Genomic DNA, 15,000 nt, shown 5'->3' with positions numbered 1-15,000 from the left:
AGCCCCCCCCCCCCCCCCCCCCCACGCGTGCACAACCATCTCTCTCTCTCTCTCTCTCTCTCTCTCTCTCTCTCTCTCTCTCTCTCTCTCTGTGTGTGTGTGTGTGTGTGTGTGTGCTCACTTCTCACTCGTTCTCCACTGCCTAGAATTTTGCATACACAAATACGCGCGCACACACACACATACACACACACACACACACACACACACAAAAACATTTTTTACAAAGTGTTACTAATACCCCAAAGACAAAATCGGAACTATTTGATGTCTTTTCAATACAACAGTTGTGAGAATTATAACGGAAAATGATGAAAACTTGATTGTTGTCAATATCCAAATAAAATTTACTCCACAGCATCAATTCACATCTATTATAAGAGTTTAAATGCATTTAGGTAAAATAATCACAACATCCGCCAACCAAATTAAACATACCAACCCACAAAACTGTGTGTAACCTTTATATTTATAGTCTGACTGATGTAAATGACTGAGATCTAATCAAAATCACTAACAGGCTGTCTAAAAAATAATTAACAAAGAACTGAGTGACGTCATCCACAGTCCTTCCATAAATTAATAAACTAAAAAACAAAAAGTTTTGCTGGACAATCAATAATTTATAATCTTAAGCCAAGTCTTATATTATTTTTGACGAGATACAGTCTAGTCAATGTTATCAACGCCTTGAGCCATTCCGGCATAATGTTATTTGGAAACCATGGGGCATAAACAAGATATTTGTTATTATTCGTGTGTGTGTGTATGTGTGTGTATGTGTGTGTGTGTATGTGTGTGTGTGTGTGTGTGTTAAACGTTTTGCTTTCACGCCCTTTCAATAGGGATCAATAGTGTACAGGTTCCAATCTACTTGGAAATGTGAAACAAATCGTCCGGGGGAATGGACACATGCATTGTCATTGTGCTACTGATCTTCTGGTTTGGAGTGATGGCATCTTACTGTAGTCCCTTGTCTAATGTCATCAAAATAAAATATAGGTGAAAAACCACTTTAAAAAAAGATATATATATATATATATATATATATATATATATATATATATATATATATATATATATATATATATATATATATTCATATAGAACCGGAAGAGTAAAACAAAACTAAAGGTAACAAAATGATTTAAATGGCACGTGCACTCCCACGCGCGCACATTCAAACTCACTCACTCACACACAGACACACGCACACACACATACACTCACATACACACACACACACACACATTCACAAACACAATCTTTCCTCGCTCTATCCATCTCTCCACACCCCTCCCCTGGACTTCTTCTTCCCCTCCCATTCACCTCTCTCACAGACAGACAGACAGACAGACACACACATACACATACACTCACTCCCTCCCTCTACACGCCCTCTCTCTCTCTCTCTCTCTCTCTCTCTCTCTCTCTCTCTCTCTCTCTCTCTCATCTTCTTTTTTAACCCATTTCTCTTCTCTCTTTTATCTCAGTCTGATGAAGAAGAAGATAAACAGGAAATAGGGGGGGGGGGGGGGGGTGTTAGTTGAACAAAACAATTAATATAATCGAATGTCCCCTTGCATCCCGTTTCTGAGAAAAGATGGAACACGGGAAGGAGAGGCAGTTTATAGCTACCGGTTTCCATCCGATCACCATGGTTACTGGAGATAGGTGACGCCAGAGCCCCTGTGACGTCATAGACAATGGTAAGATTCATTTCCTGACTATGATGGATGGGGACAATTTAAAAAACGATAGCAGTTACTACGTTTTATCAGTCAAGGAGGGTGAAAGGGGCGGGGGAGGGGAGAGAGAGAGAGAGAGAGAGAGAGAGAGAGAGAGAGAGAGAGAGAGAGAGAGAGAGAGAGAGAGAGAGAGAGAGAGAGAGAGAGAGAGAGAAATGGAATGGAGCAGCGGGGAGGGGAAGTATCCAGCACCAGAAAGCAAATAGTCCATGAGCTGAGAGAAAAGGGGGAAAAACCCGTCCAAATTACTGCCCTATACCAATGATATTATACTATGATTGGTAACTGAGGGTTGTTATTCATTTATTTGAAGAGGACGAGAGACGCATGCGCACAACCAACATGACGTTCTCTCTCTAATAACTTTTCCGCCGGTGACGTCACAGACTATGGGTGACGTCCAATCAAGGGACGCTACTCTTCCTCTAATCTCATTCCCTATCATAATTGTCATTATAACCAGCATTAATTACCCAATGCACAATGGGTGCTAAAAGTCATTTTAGGGAGGGAGGGGGGGGGGGGGAAGAATAAATAATTAGACTTGATTGCTATACTTTTACTTTTTTAAGGGCATACAAATCATCAAAAATCCGCCGAAAATATCCGCCATCCGCCAGGCCATTTTCCCCCCGCGATGATAAAGATCCGCCAATTTGGCGGAAATCCGCCAACCTGGCAACACCGCAAACAAGGTTTCGCGATTTTGAATTGTTTTGTTCAAAATTCTCAAACTCTACACATTTTTTCGAAATCTCATGTTTAAAAATATTTGACATGATGAGGGCAGATCACAATAAATTTCTATAATAAAATATCATTAATATTTAATCAGTGCTGATGGTGACAAAAAGTGAAAAGGTAGGAAAATGTTGAACGATTGCCTTTAAGCCCCATTTCTACTGCACTAAACCCCACTTTTAGAGCAATTGAGATGATAGACTATCATTGATACTCTAGCTAACTTCTGGAGAGTGGGGAAACTGCACCTGTGTGTTCCACTACACATCAACTCTCTCATTGCTAGTACATTGTTTCAAGAAAATGTAATTTTTAAAAGGAGGAAATTCCTCCTCTGGACTCCAAAATCGCGGATTTCCGCGGATCCGAGGAAAACCATCAGCGAATTTATTGTAAAATAAAATTCTGCCAACATGAAAAGGGGAGTTTGACTGGAATCCCAGAGAAGTTAAAAGTAATTATTTATCATTATGAATGGAGCACTGTCTGTCCAACCGCCATTCTTCCACAGATATCTCGTTTCAAGTCTCTAAAAAAGGAAAATGACGTCCATGGAGGACAGCGTAAACAGAAGGCCATAAAATCATTAAAGCTCAAATGTGAAAACGATCTCTTGGAAAGGAAAATCCAGTCCCGATGTTATCTCTCCGTTTGTTTGTTTTGGTTTGTTTTTTTTTGGTGTTGTTTTTTTTTTTTTTTTGTTTTGCTAGTTTTGTTTTATGGTTTTGTTTTTTCTATTTTTTAAAAAAATATTTTTTATTTGCGTCTTTCTTTCAATCTTTTCTTTTCTCTTTATTTTTAACTGAACCCTGAAGGAGGGGGGGGGGGCGGGGGGATAAAACAATACATAAATGGTGATGATGATGAAGAAGAAGAAGAAGAAGAAGAAGAAGAAGAAGAAGAAGAAGAAAGAAGAAGAAGAAGAAGAAGAAGAAGAAGAAGATGATGATGATGATGAGGAGGAGGAGACCGTGGATAGTCCTATTCATCAGATCCATTAGTCATTTGTATAATATGTTGTCGTTAACATTACTACTATGGGTCCCCAACTAAAAGAGTTGCAACTGGATGGAATTGTTCCTGCTTGAAATAAATATCTATCAATCAGTATATATTTCGCGCTCGGCGCATAGTTGAGTCCTTGGAAAAGGCTCTTTACTCACATTCTCTCACCGTACTCAGGTGTAAAATGAGTACCTGGTCGTTAACAGCGTTGTCTTTGTCTGAAAAATTGTAATATCGCCTAACGGGCGTTATGTCCCGTCCTACATGTTAAATGTTGCTGTTGACCAGGGACCTCTTGTTTAGTGCATATTGCTCTATATAAAAGCTAAATTTTATAATTTTACTTATATTTAAACTATTCTTTGTTCCGTTAATCCTGAGGGATAGTTAAATAAGATGAACTTTATTTATCAACTACTGGAAATTTACATTAGATGTTGCCGTAGACTAGAAATAACCAGTTACTTGCGAAAACAAGAGAGAGAGAGAGAGAGAGAGAGAGAGAGAGAGAGAGAGAGAGAGAGAGAGAGAGAGAGATAGAGAAAAGAGAGAGAGAGAGAGAGAGAGAGAGAAGAGAGTGTGTGCGTTTGTGCTTGTGTATGCAGACCTGCCACTTCACGAAAAAGGAAATCAGTATGACATTGTAAAAAAATCAGTATCTGGGGGAAAAAATCAGTATGAGACGTAAAATTATCCAATGGTTGGGCTACTCACCCAATTCTGCAACAGTTGTGATGACATGATGCGCTAGACATAGATCGTCTACATATGTTGTCACAATTTGACACTTGTCACTCAAACTAACCAAAGCGTCACAACCTCCCCCCCCCCCCCCCCCCCCCCCCCCTTATTTTTCCCCAACACCCAAAATGGCACGCACAGCGCCAATCTGGCAATCGGACTACTAACTTATTTAAAGATGGTGGCACTTGGTAACGAGTCAGAAGCCAGGGACCGCGGTGGTTTACCAGTACAGCTCGCTGTCGCTTCACAAAGGAAATGAAAACTAAATAACGCGCCGTGTGTGATTTCTATCTGTGTGAGGGCATCACAAAGAGGCTCTCTACGTCATGTGATCTATCGAGGTATCGCGGGACGGGTCAAAGTTCACGAGGCTTGAAAATTTTAACGTGCAACGTAAAGCACAAAGTTAACGTAAAAGAGAGGGGTGGAGGGCTGCGGGCCCTTGGTCACTTGGTGAAATCGGTACGATCGGCATGCAGATCGTGAAATCGGTACGATCGGCAAGTAAATCGGGAAATCGGTAAATACGAAAAAAAGGTCTTGCAAATCGGTATGATACCGATAAATCGGTATGAACGGCAGGTCTGGTGTATGTATGTGTAGCCTATCTCTCTCTCTCTCTCTCTCTCTCTCTCTCTCTCTCTCTCTCTCTCTCTCTCTCTCTCTCTCTGCTGCAGTCTGTCATGTCCTGTCAAAAGGCGATTTGAAGTAACCCGACATTTTCAAGTGTTATGGAATGGAGGTATTCTTTCAGTGGGGTCTTTTATGATGATGCTTCCTCTAAGGGCTTCCCCGTTTCCAATGCCATCTATAACACTCTAGTCTCCTATGTCCCATACCCATCCCTGCCTCTGCCTCTGTGGCATATTGGTGGCAGGTCCCACCAGGTAATCATGAGGTCTGAGAATCTGGGTTGAATCGTGGCCATCGTAAAGTCATGGCCTGACACTGACCAAAAAATGACGTCAAAATACCAGTCTTTTGCCACAAAAGAAAACAAATCGTGAGGTGTATTCAATAGTTCAACCAACGAAATAACGTCAAACTGCCAGTCCTTTTGGATTTCAGTATCAGGCTATAACATAACGATGGCTACGGTCGGATCGAAGTGTTTCCGAAAGCTAAGATTCCAATTCAGTTAGGACTCCGCGTATCAAACCGACTCCTGTCAATATATCTCTACCATGTGGCGGGGTTTTGTGCTTTTATGTGGGTTCGAGTCCAAATGATAAACTTAACGGCCTGGGTTCGAAACTAGTATGCGCGCAGTGGACTATCGTTCCCGGTTGCGCAACTCAACCTATCCCACAAGCGGCTCAGGTGATGATTAGAGATGGTTAAGAATAGCCTGTAATAACTGTAATAATAAAAAGTGAGTCAAGACAATAGTAACATCCAATACAATAATAACAATTCTATACAAAAGTTGAATTAGAATGTTACAGGAAAAGATAGAGAGAATATGGAAGGTAGAATGAAGAGTATGGATGCTGTATCTTTCCGACTTTTAACCAATCACGTATTTATTTGATCACGGGAAGAATCGCTCTAATTGATTGGATGTGGTATATTATTTATTCATTCATTTATGTATGTATGTATGTATGTATGTATGTATGTATGTATGTATGTATGTATGTATGTATGTATGTATGTATGTATGTATGTATGTATGTATGTATGTATGTATGTATGTATGTATGTATGTATGTATGTATGTATGTATGTATGTATGTATGTATGTATGTATGTATGTATGTATGTTATGTATGTATGTATTTATGTATTGTATGTATGTATTTATGTATGTATGTATGTATGTATGTATGTATGTATGTATGTATGTATGTATGTATGTATGTATGTATGTATGTATGTATGTATGTATGTATGTATGTATGTATGTATGTATGTATGTATGTATGTATGTATGTATGTATGTATTTATGTATGTATGTATGTATGTATGTATGTATGTATGTATGTATGTATGTATGTATGTATGTATGTATGTATGTATGTATGTATGTATGTATGTATGTATGTATGTATGTATGTATGTATGTATGTATGTATGTATGTATGTATGTATGTATGTATGTATGTATGTATGTATGTATGTATGTATGTATTTATCTATCTATTCATTCATTTATTTATTTATTTGTGCGTTTGTTTGTTTAATTGTAATTGCACGTGTCACTGGGTTGGTGGTTTGAAAATAGTATAAGTCCGTTTGGTTATCTTTAATCCAGTCGGCTATTGATCTCAAGTGAAAACAGCTCATCACCCCCCCCCCCCCCCCCCGCCGCATCCCCTCCTTTCCCAATAAATAATTATTTATAGACGCTAGAAAATGATTCCAAACAATCGGAACTGTGCTCAGATGGCTTGCTTGCAGTCAGGGCTGTTAGTCCAACAAATCTTCGAATCAACCAATCAAACGACAGTGTCCGAATCTCCGACTGAAGATGAATTATTTGTTTTCGTTTTCTCTCCTTCGGTCCAATAAATAACAAGGTCATATATTATACAGTGCTGATGGTGACAAAAAAGTGAAAAAGTAGGATAATGTTGAACGATTGCCTTTAAGCCCCATTTCTACTGCACTAAACCCCACTTTTAGAGCAATTGAGATGATAGACTATCATTGATACTCTAGCTAACTTCTGGAGAGTGGGAAACTTCACCTGTGTGTTCCACCACACATCAACTCTCTCATTGCTAGCACATTGTTTAGAGAAAATGTAATTTTTAAAAGGAGGCAATTCTTCCTCTGGACTCCAAAATCTCGGATTTCCGCGGAGCCGAGGAAAACCATCAGCACTGATTATACATTCCACAAAAAAAAATTAGATTACCTGTTCAGACGAAGGGCTATAATTCCATTGGAGCGCTTTGGAGGCCGAACAGACGACAGAGAAGTTATCTCCCTTGGTCAGTATGATGGTCTTGTTTGCGGAGTCGACAGTTGGAGGCCCTAGATCTACGGCGAGGGTTCCAGTTATATTAGCTTCTGTTGAGCCGCCTTCGAATGGGTCTCCGCATAGTTCGTGGTAGTTGTTCTTCCCTGAAGGCAGAGCTCGGACTGAAAAGGAAAGAGAATGAGTGGTAACAACGGTTAATTCAGTGGTAATGGAAGTGTTTGGTGGATGTGTTGATGTTGGTGTTATTTATCCATTCCTCATTGTGTGATGATGATGAAGATTATGATGATGATTGTGATGATCATGATGATGATGATGATGATGATGATGACGACGACGACGACAACGACGGCAGGACGAATGGGTGGCTAGATTGACGGATAAGAAACGTAATATAAGAGAGAATTAATATGACAAGTTTTCTGGCCTAAAGAGACTAAGGTATTAAGCTATTGTATCGCACTTCCGTGTCCTGAAAAAACACGTTTGAAAAAAAAATGTCCAAAAAGAAAAAACAAAAAACAAAACATCTAATAAATCAAATAGTCTTCGATTAAAATGTCCCTTATCTTGTTTAAAACTCTCAAACCTAAGACTTCCTTTGAGGTTTGGGAGTTTTGGACAAGAAAAGATCATTCTAAGCGATCAAAATTCCTGGTCAAAATTTTTCAAATGTGTTTTGTTTTACTTTTTCCCAGAACAACAGCGCAGAACTTCCGCTCTCACCGTTTGCCAACTCAAGATTATCGTGTTGGGGGCACGTGCGGGGAAAACATGAATTAATTAATAGCCTGCTCACAGTGAACGAACGGGCTGGCAAAACATGCCCTGTCTCAAGGACTTAAACCGGCAGTGTTAATTCCCTAAATCCTATCCAGACACCCCCCCCCCCCCCCCCCCACCTCATCATCACGAGGCGACAATCTCTTTTTCTCCAGAGCACGAAATTAGTTTTTTGAGTTTCTAAATTTCACAATTAAAATGTCATGAAGTTATTTGTAAATTGTTTTACTATAGCTGGTCGAGCTAGCACCACACGAACACGAGGAGAGAGTCGTAACGTAGGCTGTCCGAGATCCCCCCCCCCCCCCCCCCCCTCAATGAAATCTGTAGAGAAAGAAGTGTGGCCAACCCACAATGCACGATTTCCATTTACTCTTTCATTAAAAGTTACCTATAGATACTTAGGAACTGATGCACTTTTTGTCACAAATCTACTTATTGCAAATACTCATCAATTTGCTTTTAACATTTTGTTTTAGAAATACCAAATCTGATAGAAAAGTCAAAAATTAACCAGTTTAAAAAACAATCCGTGTCCTTACGACTAAATGTGTATAATATGTAGCAGGTCTATCACACCATACTGATCCATTGGTTTAACACACTCAACCCTAACACCAACTATATCCGTAGTGTTAACCCACTCAACCCTAACACCGACTATATCCGTAGTGTTAACCCATTCAACCCTAACACCGACTATATCCGTAGTGTTAACCCATTCAACCCTAACACCAACTATGTCCGTGGTGTTAACCCACTCAACCCTAACACCGACTATATCCGTAGTATACCCGGGGTTACTTTTACCCCTGTGCCAAGAAGCTTATAATATGAACCCTATTATAAGCTTCTTGCCCTGTGTCTATCTATTATATTTTTCTAAGACAAATTATAGGCGTAGTATCAAAGCTAATGTTTTTTTTTTTGTTAGTTTTTGCATGTTCATGATAGTTGAATAAAACTATCTATATACATACTAAGTTTTAATACATTTTTTTTTCAATTTTGAAAAGTAGCAAAAATCTCTGGGATTGAGTGAGTTAAAGAAGACAAACTGGTTACATGTGCAGTTATAATAAGATAAATATAATAAATCATTTATTTAGGTTGTGGCAAAACATTTCACACGCATTAATCCACTCGACCAAGTATCGTTAAAATATGCGGGCAACGTCGGAGTGGATTGTGAGTTGTACAATTAATTGCTGCTCCCAAATGAAATTGTCCTCGAAAGATAAATGTTGTAATGTTATAATATTGGTTATGGTAATCAATGTTATAACAATGGTTATGGTAATCCATGTTATAACAATGGTTATGGTAATCGAGAGCAGGGATTAAAACAAAACAAAACAGGGTAATTGGGGGGAGAGAAAGGAAAATGAGGAAGAAATGAATGATAAAGATGATGATGGCTGATGATGATGACAATAGGGAAAAAAGAAGTAGTGAATATGAATACGATATTATTGTCATTATCATCATCATCATCATCATCATCATCATCATCATCATCATCATCATCATCATCGTCTTCGTCGTCGTCGTCATTATTATTATTATTATTATTATTATTATTATTATTATTATTATTATTATTATTATTATTATTATTATTATTATTATTATTACTACTACTACTACTACTATTATTATTATTATTTTTTAAAAAAATCATATTATTATCATTATTATTATTATTAGCATCATCATCATCATCATCATCATCACCATCATCATCATCATCATCATCATCATCATCATCATCATTATCATTAAATTATCATTATTATTATTATTATTATTATTATTATTATTATTATTATTATTATTATTATTATTATTATTATTATTATTATTATTATTATTATTATTGTTGTTGTTGTTGTTGTTGTTGTTGTTGTTGTTGTTGTTGTTGTTGTTATTATTATTATTATTATTGTTATTGTTATTATTATTACGAAAACGAGGACGACGAGGACGACGACGACGACGACGACAACGGCCACCACGACTACCATCACGATAAAAGCAATAGAGAAAGAGAAGGATCAGAGGAATAAGAAGAAGAAGAGGCAAAACCAAAACAGGATCTTTTCTTCAGATGTATGTAGCTGTTAAATGGCAATGCCTGAGAACGTTGGATTGACTTGTAACTTGTAATTGAACATCCAATAAACGCCATCGCATTCAGCCTGACACGGACAAATAACATTATCGATTTGGACAGAATTGGTTTTCCTTTAAATTCGAGGTATCTAATAACGGATCCTCACTGTCTTACTTTTTACACCCGTCACTTCTTCAAACATTGGATGGAGAATTTTGGACAAATTGATGGTCCTCGTATTTTAATTCATGGAATTTTAATATTTAAAAATCGTCTGTCTAAAATGACAACCATGTGTTTTGTCGGTGTGTTCTAGCATTGCCCCCTGTTGCCCTCGGTGGAATGTTATAACCTACATATTATATTCACCAGTTATAAATGTCGTTCTCTGGAAATTCAGAAAGAGTGTGGATCGGGTACAATAATGATGAGAAAAATAGGGTATGGAGAAGAGACACATGAAAACAGAGAATAAAAAGTCACGTGGTCAGTGCCAAACTCAGGATCTAATTGACACGACACCCGAGAGAGAGAGAGAGAGAGAGAGAGAGAGAGAGAGAGAGAGAGAGAGAGAGAGAGAGAGAGAGAGAGAGAGAGAGAGGGGCAGCGAACGGTCGCACAACCGACTGAGCAATCCAGCCTCTCTCCCAGCCAGGCGGAGGGTGCCGTATCAATTAATTAGATCCTGAGTTTGGCACTGACCCCTTTTTATCCTCTGTTTTCACCTGGCCCCTCCATACCCTATTTTTCTTATTCATCTTAACTACGCCACTACAACATTATTTCATTCATCTGTGGTGTTTCATTCATCCTGTTTTGTGATAAAGGGGAAACCCGAAACGTTCATTTGAGCTGTTTTTGTAATTAAATTGACGCTTACATTCAATTTCACATTATTATTTATTTTTCTTATCCTACTCTGGAAAGACGCGTATCTAGAAATTTGGCCAGAAAAGTCTCAAACCTGGGACCTCGCAAATCGATCGATATTTGAAGGACGAGTTTTCTGGCCAAATTTTTTAATTTGTGTCTTTCTAACTGCCCAATGCTAAACGGAGCAACCAGCGTGGATACAGAAATGAATAGGCCATGTAATGGGCACGACCTGTATATTGATACGGGTGGAAAAATAATCTAAATGAGAGGAGGGAACACCTACCAGCGCAATACCAAGCACTCGGCTGAGAGAGAAGAGGAAGCGACGGATACATAGAGTGAGAGAGAGAGAGAGAGAGAGAGAGAGAGAGAGACAGAGAGAGAGAGACAGAGAGAGAGAAAATAAATAAATAGAAGAGAGAGAGATAAATAAATAGAAGAGAGAGAGAGAGAGAGAGAGAGAGAGAGAGAGAGAGAGAGAGAGAGAGAGAGAGAGAGAGAGAGAGAGAGAGAGGGAGAGAATGAGAGGGAGAGATTAGATTATTAGAGAGAGGGGGGAGGAGGGAGGGAGTGAGGGAGGGAGAAAACAAACGTTAACTGGGAATGTTCCGGTTCCGTCTCTCAATCCATCCTCTCCCTGCTGCATATCATAAAGGGCACAGAAGACAAGCTACCTAAACAGACAAAGTGGTGGGAGAAACCCCAAGGCATAATATAGACAAGTGTACAGGGGAAAAGTCAGGGGGGAAAACTGAAAAGAAGAAACGGAATAAAACGTAATAATAATAATAATAATAAAAATAATAATAATAATAATAATAATAATAATAATAATAATAATAATAATAATAATAATATAATAATAATAATAATAATATAATAATAATAATAATAATAATAATAATAATAATAATAATTAATAATAATATAATAATAATAATAATAATAATAACAATAATAATAATAATAATAATAATAGGTTTTGTGATATGACACCCGCTTTCGGATCGGAAGGTCCTGGGTTCGAGCCCCGTTCGGCAAAAGTCAACTGGTACAAGACGTATCCCAGATTCAATTAAATTGACCTAAACAAACTTCTAAGTAGAAATGACCATGTCACAATGTTTAGACTGCAGTCAGTCGGGGCACGATCGTCTGTTGTTTTTAAGGGTTTTACGGCGCTTGTAACACATTTAGGTTATATCAGCGCCAGTAAAAAGGAAGAAAATGGGATAGTAAAAAGTTCTAGAATTACAAATAAAGCACCCAAGAAAAAGTAAGACATAGGGGAACAGGAAACAAATAGGGATCAGATGTAAATTCCAATGTACTTAGTTTGGAGATCACCTATAAGTCTCATCCGGACACCAGCACAAAATCCAACAAAGAGGAATACACTCAAATGCTTACATTATACATTGAAAATAACAAATATAAAAATACATAACAGAGAGATGATTTACAAGGAAAAAAAATATCATCTCCCAAAACAATAACTATGCATTTGACTGTTTCCCTCCAAGCTAGGACTCCAGCCAGGGCCAGGACAAAACCAAGTGATCTCATTCCAAGACAAAGACAGAAAGCATGTTGGAAAACAGGTACAAGGGAATAGAAGACACAGTATGTACCTCCCTGCCCACTTTGGGAGGTCAGGAACCCCACCCAGCACAATCGTCTGAAACACCACAGAAACAAGATTTTCACAATAGAAGAGAGGTCTGTACGACTGCGGTGATGGAGAAGAAGATGCTCATCATATACTCCAGACCTTGCCCAAAATATGCAACAGCAGGAGATGATCTTGTGGTATGACACTCGCTTTCGGATCGGAAGGTCCTGGGTTTGAGCTTGGAAAAGACTCTTTACTCACATTCTCTCACCATACTCAGGAGTAAAGTGAGTACCTTGACAGCGTTGTCTCTGTAAGAAAAAAATTGTAATATCGCCTAATGGGCGTCATGTCACGTCCTACATGATAAGTGTTGTTGTTGGTCATGGACCCCTTTTAAAACGTTTTGACTGATTGTATGAGTATTTAAGCTAAATGCAATGCATCAATACCCAGGCAGACATCGGTTAAAGGAAAAATAACTTATACTAAACGTTCATTCACCAAGTGGCAAGTCGATTTTGTGAGTATTTAAGCTAAATGCAATGCATCAATACCCAGGCAGACATCGGTTAAAGGAAAAATAACTTATACTAAACGTTCATTCACCAAGTGGCAAGTCGATTTTGTGAGTATTTAAGCTAAATGCAATGCATCAATACCCAGGCAGACATCGGTTAAAGGAAAAATAACTTGTACTAAACGTTCATTCACCAAGTGGCAAGTCGATTTTGTGAGTATTTAAGCTAAATGCAATGCATCAATACCCAGGCAGACATCGGTTAAAGGAAAAATAACTTGTACTAAACATCCATTCACCAAGTGGCAAGTCGATTGTGTGAGTATTTAAGCTAAATGCAATGCATCAATACCCAGGCAGACATCGGTTAAAGGAAAGATAACTTGTACTAAACGTTCATTCACCAAGTGGCAAGTCGATTAGTGCCGTCGGTGGAAACACTCGAGGGGGTCAGGACAATGTTTATCTCTAGGCCACGCTATCGAACATCACTTCCGGTTCGCACGTTGTAGGGGTCTATGGTGGTTCCGTGTTGTCAATGATCTATATTATAGACCGACAAAGAAACAAATTTTCCTTTTGCCTAAAAAAAAATATTAAAAAAATACTTTTGGTTCATATAACAACTGATCGGAAATAGCCCGCCCCCTCCATTGTTAAAAAAATAATTAAACGTGAGACTTCCAAAAGGAATCAGGTTTTACATTGTTCACGAGTCTTTCAATCTCTCGACAAACTAAGTACACGTTTTCTCGTTTAAATGTAAAAAAAAAAGGTGTTTTGTAAGGCAGTGGTTCTCAAGTGGTTTGACCCCCAAGAACCACCCACTCTACCCTCTAGGCTTATTATATACACACATCCTTGTTCCACCCTCATTCCTCTTACTTTCTTATATTTTAACGACGAAAACAAGACGATGACGAAATAGTTACCAGTCATTATAATCATCATCATCATTATTATTATTATTATTATTATTATTATTATTATTATTATTATTATTATTAATATTATTATTATTATTATTATTATTATTATTATTATTATTATTATTATTATTATTATTATTATTATTATTAATATTATTATTATTATTATTATTATTATTATCATTATTATTATTTTTATTATTATTATTTTTATTATTATCATTATCACCACCACCACCACCACCACAACCATCATCATCATCATCATCATCATCATCATCATCATCATCATCATCATCATTCTTTATAATTGTACATAAATCCCCGCTAAATGCCAAGCACTCATTCACACTTGAGTCCAGTGGGGAACGTGTGTATAAAGCCTTCCCAAAGGACAAAACGTATAGCCCAGAGCTATGCAAACATTGTCATCCATTCAGCCATTGACCGCGTTGAACATTGCTGGATTTTTGTTTTGAAGCGAGACATTTTAAGACTTGCCTACCTGTAAGCATCGACAAATTCAATTTACACCTGTCCTAGCGAGCTTCAGACAAATTACACTAAAAACTATGTGGTTATTTATCTACCTACCTACCCACCTACATACCTCCCTACCTACTTACCTGCCTGCCTACCTACCTACCTATCTATCTGTCTACCTATCCATCTATCTATCTATCTATCTATCTATCTATCTATCTATCTATCTATCTATCTATCTATCTATCTATCTATCTATTTATCTATCTATTTATCTATCTATCTAACTATCTATCTGTCTGTCAGTCTATCCATCTTCCTACCTAGCTACCTACCTATCTACCAACACACACACATACAGAGAGAGAGAGAGGGGAAGAGAGAGAGAGAGAGAGAGAGAGAGAGAGAGAGAGAGATAGATAGAGAGAGAGAGAGAGAGAGAGAGAGAGAGAGAGAGAGAGAGAGAGAGAGAGAGAGAGTATCATTGATGACTATGCACAGTTCTATTTTACTCCTCTA

General features: G+C 37.9%; 1 protein-coding gene across 1 annotated transcript in view; it reads right to left on the bottom strand.

Moving 5' to 3' along the window:
• Positions 1–15,000, bottom strand: part of LOC144971597 (vascular endothelial growth factor receptor kdr-like) — a gene marked incomplete in the record, with an annotated part of 124,431 nt that overhangs the window by 35,706 nt on the left and 73,725 nt on the right. The window contains 1 exon segment of the mRNA XM_078912663.1: positions 7,100–7,326. Within this exon segment, the coding sequence (XP_078768789.1) occupies positions 7,100–7,326 (227 nt within the window).

This window comes from Berghia stephanieae, chromosome 4 (genome assembly GCF_034508935.2).
Source record: "Berghia stephanieae isolate SIO BIC M18660-M18661 chromosome 4, UCSD_Bste_1.3, whole genome shotgun sequence".
Taxonomy (NCBI): domain Eukaryota; kingdom Metazoa; phylum Mollusca; class Gastropoda; order Nudibranchia; family Aeolidiidae; genus Berghia; species Berghia stephanieae.
The sequence above is the reverse complement of the archived record's forward strand: the minus strand, read 5'-3'. Positions and strand labels throughout refer to the sequence as shown.